This window comes from Giraffa tippelskirchi, chromosome 11, assembly GCF_054371585.1.
Source record: "Giraffa tippelskirchi isolate mGirTip1 chromosome 11, T2T-mGirTip1v1.2.pri, whole genome shotgun sequence".
Taxonomy (NCBI): domain Eukaryota; kingdom Metazoa; phylum Chordata; class Mammalia; order Artiodactyla; family Giraffidae; genus Giraffa; species Giraffa tippelskirchi.
In genome coordinates this window covers 15,066,842-15,079,349 of record NC_137285.1, presented here as the reverse complement: position 1 = coordinate 15,079,349, position 12,508 = coordinate 15,066,842, and the positions used below count along the sequence as shown (strand labels likewise).

The following is a 12,508-nucleotide window of genomic DNA, read 5'->3' as shown; positions in this document are numbered from 1 at the left end:
AGGTCCCTGCTGCTCTGTGGGGCTCAGTTTCTCCATCTGAACAATGGGGCGGGTAATACATGTCACCTGCATGTCTGCGTGGATTAATTCAGATGTGCTATGTATGGCTGCCAAGAGAATGCAGTCTGTGGTTAGACTTACCAGGGTTTGGAACTTGGCCTCAAGCAAGTGTTTTAATTTTCCAAAGCCTTAATTTCCTCACCAACCCCACAGGGTTGCCGTGAGAATGAAACGATGTTTCAGGATGAGAGATGGTGAGGTGAACAGTAAGCTATGGCCATGATTAAAAGTACTTTGTTGGGAATACTCTGATGGTCCAGTGGTTAGGACTCCACGCTTTCTCTGCAGAGGGCACAAGTTCGATCCCTGGGTTGGGGAACTAAGATCCTGCAAGCCGTGGGGATGGGGGGCAAAAATATATAAATAAATTAATTAATTTAAAAAGAAGTACTATTAAAAAGTGCTTTGTTAAACATTCATTAGAATGGCAATAATAATGTAATAATCATTTTAAGATAAGTAAATAATGAAACAAGAAAAAGTGAAAGGAATTGGCTAAGATTGGAAGAAATCAGACCCTAGGACATCGCTGGTGGGAATATAAAATGGTGCAGCCACTGTGGATAACAGTTTGGTGGTTTCTCAGAAGGTTAAACAGGTAACCCACAATTCTACTCCTAGGTGTATAGCCCCAAAGAACTGAAAACAGTTGTTCAAATAAATACTTTTATAATATGTAAATTTTCATAGCAATGCTGCTCGAGACAACCAAAAGATGGAAACAACCCTCATGTCCATCAGCTCATGAACAGATGAACAAAATGTGGTCTACCTACAGAATGGAATATTTCATAAAAAAGGAATGAGATTCTGATATAGACTGCACATGAATGAAACTTGAAAACATGATGCAAAGTGGGAGAAGCCAGTCACGAAAGAGCACATGTTGTTTGATTCCATTTATGTGAAACATCCAGAAGAGGTAAATCCAGAAAGACAGAAAGTGGGTTAGTGGTTACCAGAGGCTGGGAGAAGGGGGTGAGGTGAGGAGTGGCTCTTTAATAGGTATGCGATAGTTTTTGGGGGGGGATTGATGGAAGGTTTTTGCAACTGATAGAGACAACATTGTAAAATGCCATTGAATTCTGCACTTTAAAGGTGGTTGATGTGAATTTTACTTCAATAAATTTTTTTTAAAAGCAGCCTTGTTAGAACAGAAAAGCCACCCTAAGGTTAGTGACCAAAAGTTAATCTGTCTAGATCTCCTGGTGGTCATTTTATTAATGACAAAAACCTCATAGGGCAAGACTTAGGAAGCATTACTGGGTCGGAGCCCAAGCTCCCTGCCATGATCCATCTCCCAGATGACCACACAGACTGGGGTCAGTGCATTTTTTTGGTCCTGCTTGGGACGTCCTGGGGCAGAGACAGTGTCCAGCAGGACCCACAGTTTGGCCAGATGCCAAGCTCATTAATGTGATCTTAGATTAAGACTCTTGCCAATGTTGAATTGCTTTGGCAACGGTGTGTTTTTCATTTGTCCTTATTTACTTCTCTTTGCAAGCACTCCAAACCAGAAACTTGAAAATTCGTCCTGGATTTCTGTTTTCACTCTTTCAGGCACAGTGGCTGTAATGAGTACAGTATTTGACTTTGGAAGGGTCACAGGGCATTTGCCTCTAGTGCTGATCCAAAAAGTCTGTGTGAAACAGTTCAGCCTTTCAAGGGCTTGCTGGCTGGCTGTCTTACTTCCTGAGGGCGTTGGGAGGTTCCTAGAAAGACTTAGATGATAAGGAATACAGACCTGCATTGCAAACCCCACTGTACCACTTATTAGCTGTGTGACCTTGGATAGTTCAGTCTCTCAGATAATCCTCCGTTTACTCTACTGTAACATGGAAACAACGGCAGAATTTTCTCCAAAGGGTCTTGTGGGGATAATGTGAAGTGATAAATGTGAAATACTTAGAATACTCTCTGGCACATAGTAAGTGCTCAATAAATAGTAAATCTTATTAGTGTTAATAGTAAATGTTATTGTTACTTTTTTTTTTTTTTTGCTTTACCAATGGGTCCAGTGAAATGTTTTCAACCAGCATCTAAAAGTTCTGTTTCTTGTCACAAAGTTATAGGGATTAAAGTACAAACTCTTTGTTTTTGTTCCACCAAGGGCTTCAGACTATTCTCTTCAGCCAGCATCTAAAAGTTCTGTTTCTTGCTGAAAAGTTGTGAGGATTAAACTGACAAGCATTCTGAAATAGTCACAAAAGTTATGGGCAGGGGTGATTCTGAAATAGTAGCATATACGCATTCTGATGCTGACTCTGAAACTCAGACAAGGACGAAGTCTCACATTTGCCTGTTTATAAAATTTTAATGGGAAGGGACAAAGAAGGTAGCCCCTTGCCTAGACTTTCTGAAATCACTTTCTCTCTTGAGAATGGCTTTTATTTCTTTTAGACGCTTATTGGAGAATGTCAAAAGAAAAATCCCTGCACCTTGAAATGTCTTTAATCAATCCTCAGACCTTTCATTTCTTAAAACCGATTCCCTTCTCCCCGCCCTTTCAAGACCTGAAATAAAATGATTTTCCAGAAACGGATGACAAGATAGCAAGGGCGACGATTAATAACCCCAGAGCACCTTGGTGCCACACCTTCCCTATTTAAAATGAAAAATTACACTCTTCCCTCAGACTTTATTAAAAAGAGGATCAAAAGAGAGGGGGAAGGGTTGATGTCAGTACAGCCCATCGGTGAAACACTTCTGAAGCATTGGCAGAGAGAAGTCGACAGTTGAACAGCTGGCAATTTGGATAATGAAATGAGGCTTTTTGCTTCTCCATCCCCAAACATTACATTTTAAATATAAGAGTGAAGGAGAAGAGAATTTGATGGAGAAGGAAATTTGGAAAGAGTGAAGCTTTTTTCCCTCTTTTTTATCTTTCAGAACTTTGAAACTTTAGGACAGGGATCCTTGGGGCCAACTCAGTACTTCCTTGAATCTCATGGAGGCGTGTGTGTGTGTGTGTGTGTGTGTGTGTTTGGAGGAACTGTAGGCTGTGGGGGGGCATTGGATCTCACCTCAACTTCTGTTGCTACATGATCAAGGGAAAGATTGAAGGTGAAGGAACTTTAGCCCTGTCCCTCATCTAGAACTTATTTATAAAACAGCTCAATGACACCTCCCTTACAGGGCAAGTAAGACAAGCACTGAATCCCCTAACTGGGGATTAGTTGAGATAAACATTCAGATAAACACTCAGGGAATTAGAAGAATCGAGAATGATTGCCTCTCTGACTGGGGTGGAGAAGGATTGGGCAGGGGACTGCTGTTAGCAACAAAAATGTTTTCATACCTTTTTGCTTTCAACCATGTGGTATATTTCTTTGATTAAAATACAAACTTTTTTTTTTTTTTTTGCTGCACTGGAACAACTTACAGGATGTTAGTTCTCCAACCAAGGCTTGAACCCAGGCCACCACAGTGAAAGCCACCAAGTCCTAACCACCTCCAAAGGCTAACTTTTGTATTGTTACTCCCCAGTCCGGATTCGGTAAACACTGTTGACTCCCTGTTGAAGGCTCTGTTACTCTCCTAGATCTACTGTAACAAAACCACCACAAACTAGGCAGCTTAACACAGCAGAAGTGTACCCTCTCACAGTTCCAGGGGCCTCGAAGTCAAGGATCAAGATGTTGGTGGGGCCATGCTCACTCCGAAGACTGTGGTGGAGAATCAGTCCCACACCTCTCTCCCAGCTTCTGGTGGCATCTAAGATCCAGTTCTAGTGGCGGCATCACTGCAGTGTCTGCCTCTGTCTTCACGTGGCTTCCTCCTTTGTGTGTCCGTTCCTCTTCCAATGACACCAGTCATTGGGGTTAGGGTGTGCCTTAACCCAGTGTTCCCTCATCTTGACTTGATTATATCTGCAGAGGCCCTGTCTGCAGATAAGGTCACATTCACCAGTCCTGGGGGTTAGGGTTTCAAAATAGCTTTTGAGGGGATACAGTTTAACTGCAATAAGGGCTCAGTGGCTTTTGTATCTTGGGTTTGCTTTCAGTAGGGGATGGCAGCAGGCAAGATCAGGGGTATAGGTACTGAAGGCCAGGCATCTGTTTATTTTTTTTTATTATTATTACTTGGCTGCACTGCCTGGCATGTGGAACTTCCCCAACCAGGGATCAAGCCCATGTTCCCTGCAGTGTAAGCGTGGAGTCTTAACCACTGGACTGCCAGGGAAGTCCTAAACGCCAGACACATTATATGTATGCGTATCAATCTCATTTAGTCCTCACCAGCATCATGTAAAAATAGGTGGTTTTACTCTCATTTTCATTAACATTTATGCAGCATTCGCTGTGTGCCAAAGATCATGCTGAATGCTCTACCTGTATGCTCTTATTTAATCCTCAAAATAATCTAATGTTATCTCCATTTTGCAGACAAATAAACCGAGGCACAGGAAAGGTAGGCACAAGTTAATCTCGACGCATCACGTTGCAAAGTCCGGGGTGTTCTGTGCATATAAAAAGTCCCATTTCCTTACTTGATATTTAGTTGGAGCCAGTTCTGTTCTTTTGGCTCAGAAAGCAAGTCTTCAATATGCGGAGGCATCTCTTCTCCTTCTGGGGGAGTCAGTCACTGGGTGCTGTGCTCATTACGTCCCCTCTCTGCCCTGTAATTCAGGGCCATGGATGTCTGCTCTGAAGATTCAGGGATCAGATGGGAAAGGAGGCAAAAGGTGACATGACTAAATCACATCATGTCTTTCTTAAAAAAGAAATTATAAAATGAGCCTGACACTCCTCGATAGACTTGGAAGGTTTTGGAATCCCCTGACCCATTCTTTCAGGCTTGACGAACAACTTCTCCTTGAGCAGCGCTCCCAAGATTTCCAGGGAGCCAGAGGAGGAGGCGGAACTCTGCTGCATCCTGAGCATCACCACCCAGATGTCCTGCAGGAAGCGCAGCCTTGGCCGGTCTGACCCTGAACTTACCCCATTTCCTTCGTGTGCTCCTTGTGCTTCATTGCTCCATGTGCACATTGCTCCTGCCCCATCTCCTTCTGCATTTTCCCTTGCTGTGCTGGATGCTACCAGCCACCGTGTGACCCGAGATGAGGGGTGGAATCAAGACGTCAGCCTTGGCTTCGTGTCACGCTCAGGGGCACAGACCCCAAGCCCAGCTGTCCTTCTCTCCAACTGTATTGTCTTGAGTGAGTCATTTCAACACTCTGTGCCTCAGTTTCCTTGTCTACAAACTAGAGTGATTTCTGGCTACTTTGTAGGATTGTTGTGTGGCTGTTAATTTGATACAAGTAAATCGCTTGGAACAACAGTGTCAGGAAAATAGTTAAGTTCGCAGTCATGACAGCTATTTGTTTCTCCTCCTCTTATACTAGTCACCCCACCTGTCTCTATCTCTGCTGCCACCACTCCATTCCTGGTCCCCCATCATCTCCCATCCAGGTGCCTCAGCAGCCTCAGGCTGGGCTCTTGCAGTTGCCCTTGATCTGTCTGATCCTTTCTCTGTACTGTGGCCAGACAGTGCCTTTCCACAACACTCACCTGGTCATGTCCCCTGTGCACAGCAGGTCCCACTGAGCAAGAATGGATGCTCACACAGCTCTGTACCAGGGCCTCTGGGCCAGTTTTAATCACAGAGGGACAGGAGGTGTAGCCAGTGTGCACTCTGGGCCAGCACACTGGGTCCAGCAGGACTCCATGGCACATGGACCCACTCCCTTGGGCTGTGTGGTTTTTCAGCTATGGTATCAGAGAAGCACCAGCCCCTCCCCTGGTATGAACAAGGGCTAGGATATAACAGTGATATGAGGGCACAAACTCTGGCCTCCAGCCCTAACCCATTTCTCAGCATTTGCCCACCGGGAGAGCCAGCCCTTCCCTTGGCATGAGCAGGGGTTTGGGTCCAAGGCTTGTGTTTATAACAGTATGGCCAGGCAGGAACTTGGCTTCTGTGTCATCATCACTTATGGTTGGGGGAGTGCCAGCCCCTCCTTGGGCATGACCGTGAGGCTGGAGTCCAAGCTTCGAGCTTACAGCTGCGTGGTGAGTTGGAGCAGAGCTCCCCCCTTGTCATTACTGGGTGCGATGGCCTTAAGCCATCAGCTGCCTTGGGTTTCCAGGAGCTCCACAGGAGCCCCTTGCAGGGGATCAGTCATGATCTTCCACTTAGGAGAGTAAATCCCTGGATAGTCCCACTTTGCCCTTCTTTGCAGCCTCAGCTTGGATTTCTTTCTCCCTCAGAACATCTCCAGCCGCACCAGACTGCCCGCAGTTCTCTAGACTCACCGTGTTCTGCCATCACCTGGCTCTTGACCCTGCTGTTCCCTCTGCCTGCATCCTTCCTCCCACACTCTCCACCCCACTCCTTCCCAGGACCTTCTCTTTTATCCTCAAGGTCTGGGCATAGGTGCCCTCTCCTCCAGGATGCCTTTCCGCCTCCTTCCCCAGAAGGCTGGCTTCCTCCCCTCTGCTCTCACCTGCGCTTTCTCCAACAGGGGATTCCCTGTTTCGTATTGCGAGTACTTCTTTAATTGAGGTGAAATGCATAGAACATTAACAATTAACCATTTAAAAGAGAATGAGGGATTTTCTTGGAGGTCCAGTGGTTAAGACTCTGCACTCTCAATGCAGGGGGCCATGGGTTCGATCCCTGGTCAGGGAAGTAAGATCCCATATACCACATGGGGTGGCCTAAAAAAAAAGTGAACGATTCTGCAGCATTCAGTGCATTCACAATGGTGTGCAACCATCATCACCTCTGTCAAGTTCCACAACATTTTTATCACCTCAAAAGGAAACTCTGTACCCATTAAGCAGTTGCTCCCCATTCCTTCCTCCTGCCGCAGCCCAGCCCCTGGCAACCACTTGTCTGATTTCTGTCTTTATGGATTTTCCTATTCTGGAAATTTCATATAAATGGAATCATGGACCATTCTGATCCCACTTGGCGCCATGTTTTGGAGGTTCATCCAAATCATAGCATGTAACAGTACTTAATTCTTTTTGATGGTGGAATCGTATTCCATTTTATGGACACGCCACATCTACCTTACCCATTTGGCAGTTGATGAGCGTTTGAGCTGTTTTCACCTTTTGGCTGTTGCGATGAGCATTGATATGAATATTCACATACAAACACTTGAGTCCTGCGTTCAGTTCCTTTGCATCTATACCTGGGGGTGCAGTTTGCAGTAGGTGCTTGTTTTATCATTGATCTTCCCAGTGGACTGTGAGCTCCGTGAAGGTAGAGGAAGACAAACACCTGACCCCAGGGGCCAGCCCAGCGAATGCCTGGGGAGGAGATGGCACGAGTCCCCAGCATCCAGAGTCGATGTCTCACTCATCCTCACCCACCTGCCCATTTGTCTGCATCATCCCGTGGTCCAGGCTCTACTGACAGCTTGACTCATTTTATCTCATTATTTTGCTCCTTGCTTCACTCTGATATTTGTTCAGATGCCCACTCATCCTTTCCTGACTGAGGTATCCCCAGCACGCTCTTGGTACCCAAGTCCAGCTTTCTTTTCCTCCATGGCATTTATTATCACTGACATATTATAGACAACATATATATTATATATGACATGTTATAGATAATATACTGTCACTTTTTTTGTTCATCCCATTTCCTTCTCTCTTTCTTTACCATGAATGTGCACTCTGAAGACAGGGACTTTCAGCTCTTTTGATCATTTCTCTATCCCAGTGCCTAGAACAGTGCCTGGTATATGAGAAGAGTTCAAATATTTGTGAAATATATTTGGATGGATGAATGAATGTGTGTGTTTAATCCTCACTGCACACTCCAAGGGAGCCATGAGCATTCTAGTTTCACAAACCCTGAAACAGAGGCTCAGAGAGGTCAGGTAACGGGCCCAAGGTCACGGAGTTGATCGGCTGGATCTCTCTGAGTCACAGTCCTATCTTCTTTTCACTTCACTCAGGGGAGCATGAGGTCTAGTGATGATGCCCAAAGTGCTTCCTGTGGCCTTGGAGTGCAGTATATGATTAAGATAACTTAAAAAATAGATTTGCTTTATTAAACATGCTTTAATTAGGCCCATTTGGCAATGTGTTTGTATTTCCTGAGCAAATACATCAATCAGGAGTTTGCTGGGTGATGGAGAAGCTGATCCGGGCTTGATTCTCTGTCTGCCCCCAGCTCTCAGAGCCATTCGGCCTCTCTGAACCTCACTTCCTAGAGGTACACAGAGTGGTGACGTCAGCCGGTATGTGGACAGCTCTCAGCACAGGTGCATACGCTGGAAATGGGAGGTAGCAATGTGTCACCACGGTGTGGGGAATGACAGTACGAGCAGCTAACCCTTATGGAGTGCCTGCTGTGTGCCGGGTGCTGGGCTCAGCACATCGCATGTGTTAGTGCATTTGGTCCTTACACCATTCCCATGGGGCATGTCTATTATTGTCCGGTCTCACTGCTGATAAAGTCAAGACTCAGAGAAGCTTGATGAGTGCCAAGGTCACACAGCCTGGAAGTAGGTGAGCCAGAATTAAGGCCAAGTCACCTGACTAACAGAGCTGACTCTCTTAGTCATGGGGCTGATGTGTATGTGCAAATATTTTGAGAATTGACACCATAATGATGGTGATATTGGTAGGATGTTCTGGCAAAGTCTTAGAGGAGGGAACAGAGTAACTCTTGCCAGAAAGAGCCCTGGCTCCAGCTTCTGCTCCCATTTGGCTTATTACCATGGTCCAGGGTCTTCGGTGAATGCAGGTCCCACTCTTTCCCAGATGCCTGGTGCCTTCCTTGTTGGGGTGGCTGAGATCTTGGGTTTGAATCCTGGCTGCCAGTCCCCACCTCTGGTGTAACCTTGGAAACATCATCTCTGCCCATACATTTCCGTATCTACAAAGTGGAGATCAAAATGGCCCTTTGCACACAGATTTATGAAAATTAAGTAAGATGTGGAGCAGTCTCAACATAACAAATGAAGAAAACAGATGACAAACCATTAAATAAGATCTTTTGGCATTTCTTAAAAAAAAAAAAATGCACAGCAAACCATGTGGCAGGCTCCACCGCCGAGCGTTAATAGGGATGACGGCTAGGCTGTAGAACAGCATTGCCTTTCTCCTTATCTGAATTTTCTAATTTTTCTGTAATGAATATGTAATAACAAAATGAGTTGTTTTAATTAAAAGGGGGGCAGTGAGTCAGTGTTCATGAAAGCACTTTATAAACTGTCAAAGGCCCTATGAATTAGCTCTCATTATGGTCCTTATTGTAATTATTACTGCTACTGCTAGTCAGCCAGGAGTTGGAATTTATTTCTGCCCCAAATCTCCTTCCTTGGCCTGTGCAGGGAGGGCCCACTAGATCGCCTTCTGCCAAGTCCTACCACGTGGTCCTCCGTTGACACCTGCCAACTTCTCTCCACCTCTGCTGCCACCACTCAAGTGGAAGGCGGTATCATCTCTTGCCTGGAGTGCTGTGATACCCTCTAACTGGGTTCTTCTTGTCCACACAGCATCCCCAGTATCTTTGAGAAATGAACTTTTTTTAAAATTTATTTTTTTGGATTATTTAAAATTTTATCTATAGTCATCACCTATCACCAATCTATCCATCATCATCTATCAATTCATCTATCATCTTTTTATCTCTATCATCTATCTAGCCATCATCTGTCTCTATCTATCTACTATCTATCTATATCTTAAATATCTATCTATGTATCTCCCAGTTTTATTGAGAAATGATTGACATACAGCATTGTCTATGTTTAATGTGTCCAGCATAATAATTTGACCTACGTACATCATGAAATGATGACCACAATAGATTTAGTGAACATCCATCATCTTCTGTAGATACAGAAGAAAATAAACAGAAAAAAAGTATTGTCTTTCCTTATGATGAAAACTCTTAGGATTTATTCTCTTAATAACATTCATATGTAACAAAGTGAAAGTGAAGTCACTCAGTTGTGTCCGACTCTTTGCAACCCCGTGGACTTTAGCCCACCAGGCTCCTCTGTCCATGGGATTCTCCAGGCAAGAATACTGGAGTGGGTTGCCATTTCCTTCTCCAGGGGATCTTCCTGACCCAGGAATTGAACCCAGGTCTCCCGCATTGCAGGCAGATGCTTTAGCCTCTGAGCCACCAGGGAAGCCCATGTAACAAATGAGAGTGTTAATTATATCAATCATGTTGTAATGACATCCCTAGTACTTACTTATCTTATAACTGGAAGTTTGTAACTGTTGACTGCCTTCTTTCAGTTTCCCTCCTCCCCATCCCCTTGCCTCTGGTAATGACAGATCTGATCTCTTTTTCTCTGAGTTTGTTTGTCTTTTGAAGTATAATTGACCTACAACACCATGTTAGTTCCTGGTATACTATACAGTAATTCAAATTTTCTATACATTACAAAATGATCACCATAGTAAGTCTTGTTACAGTGTGGGGAATATAGTCAATAATAATATAATATCTTTGTATGGTGACAGATGGTCACTGGAGAAATGAACTTTTAGATCAAAACCCTCAATGGCTTTCCACTAAACTTGGTATAAAATCCACCTTGCACCTAGGCCCGTGGGCCTGGGGGTCTGCCCTCACCCATCCCTTCAGCTGCCTAAGCCACTCGCCCCATTGTCACCATACATTACCTTCGAGAAGACGCCAGAAAAGAGACCCAGGGAAGTACCTGGCTTGACTTAGATGGTTTTGGATCCTTTAGTTTGGTATTGGTATTTGACTCTTATGCTCTTATGCACAGAGGGTGTAGAAGGACTGCATTTTGTGGCCTGAGGGTCTGTACATGTAGACCAAATTTGTGTTTGCACTCTCAGTACAGAAGATGAGTGAAAAATGTTAATACACTAGTGAATTTATTTTTATTTTCTGATGTAGCTCGTATCAGGGCTGAAAACCTCAAGTTGTGTCCAGACAGTAGGATATTTTTATTATATTATTTTTTCAGTGCTACATTTTTTTTTCTAATAAACTGTTGTAAGACAAAAAAAAAATCCCCTTCATACCTCTGTGCTGTTGTCCTTGCCATCCTCCTCCTCTCTCCTTACACCTGCATGTTCTTTCCTTGGACGCTTGAGTTGTTGGCTCCCCAATCCTGGACAGTAGGGGACAAGGCTGTTGAATGAGGCTTATGGTGAGAGGGTCAAGGAAGGGTTTCTTTCTTTTTGTAACAAGGGGCCAGGTGGGTGTGGTTGAATATATGTCAATGTGCATACAACTCATGGTGCATAATTTATGTAAATATGCATACAGCATATCGCACCCAGGCTGTAACCAGCAGGTGGTGTTCAGGGTGTGCATGGTGTAATGTGCTTATATGGTAATGTGCAGATGGTGTAATTCACCAGCTTTCTCATAGCTCACCTGTAGTCTCTGCTTCTTTGTTCCAACTCAGGAGGCAACCTTTCCAAACAAGACTGGACCATCCAGTGGCCCACCACGGAGACGGGGAAGGAGAACAACCCCGTGTGCACCCCGGAGCCGACCCCGTGGATCCGCACCCACCTGTCCCAGAGCCCCAGGGTCCAGTCCAAGTGCGTCCAGCACTACTGTCACGCCAGCCCCACTCTGGGGACCCCCGTGTACACCCATGTGGACAGGCTCACCGTGGACGCCTACCCGGGCCTGTGCCCGCCCCCGCCGCTGGAATCGGGGCACCGGTCCCTGCCCCCGTCGCCCCGGCAGCGGCACGCGGTCCGCACCCCGCCGCGCACCCCCAACATCGTCACCACCGTGACCCCGCCGGGCACACCGCCCATGAGGAGGAAGAACAAGCTGAAGCCCCCGGGGACCCCGCCGCCCTCCTCCCGGAAGCTGATCCACCTGATCCCAGGTTTCACGGCCCTGCATCGGAGCAAGTCTCATGAATTCCAGCTGGGTCACCGCGTAGACGAGGCCCACACGCCCAAGTGAGTGCATTTGGTGAGGGCCCCCGGGGTGGCTGAGCCTCCCAGTCAGCCAAGCCACAAATCGGCTTGTATTCCCCTCCTCCTGTTGAAGGAAAGGTGGATTTCCTCTAATGGCTGGGCTGGAAGATGAATAGAAAAGGATTTCCCAGAAATGACCTCTTTTTATACTATTAGTGCTCTAAAGTCAGATTTAGAAAACTATAGCCCAGGAGCCAATTCTGAATTTATTGGACCACATCCAGGTTCATTCCCTTCTGTTTGTCTGTGATTGCTTTCCTGCTGCGATGGTGAGTTGAGTATGTGCCATAGAGATGAAATCTTTGCCATCCAGCCCTTTCAAAGAAAACACTTGCCAGTCCCTGCAGAGTCTATCCTAGTGCTGCCCCTAGAAATAGGATGCCAGCTGCACATGCGACCTTATGCTTTCTGGGAGCTGCCTTAAAAAAGAGTAAAAAGAAACAAATGTTATTAGTTTTCAAAATATGTCATTTAACCCAATCTGTCAAAACATGATCATTTCAGCACAGAATCAGTGTAAAATATTACTTTGGAAATAATTTTTTTTCTTT

The 12,508-nt window shown here is 45.3% G+C and overlaps 1 protein-coding gene across 3 annotated transcripts in view; it reads left to right on the top strand.

Annotated features, from left to right (window-relative positions):
• Window positions 1-12,508, top strand: part of KSR2 (kinase suppressor of ras 2) — a 476,682-nt gene that overhangs the window by 184,675 nt on the left and 279,499 nt on the right. For all 3 annotated transcript variants that reach the window (XM_081539723.1, XM_081539722.1, XM_081539724.1), the window contains exon 4: window positions 11,426-11,939. In XM_081539723.1, coding sequence (XP_081395849.1) covers window positions 11,426-11,939 — 514 coding nt within the window. The remainder of the gene's footprint in view (window positions 1-11,425; window positions 11,940-12,508) is intronic.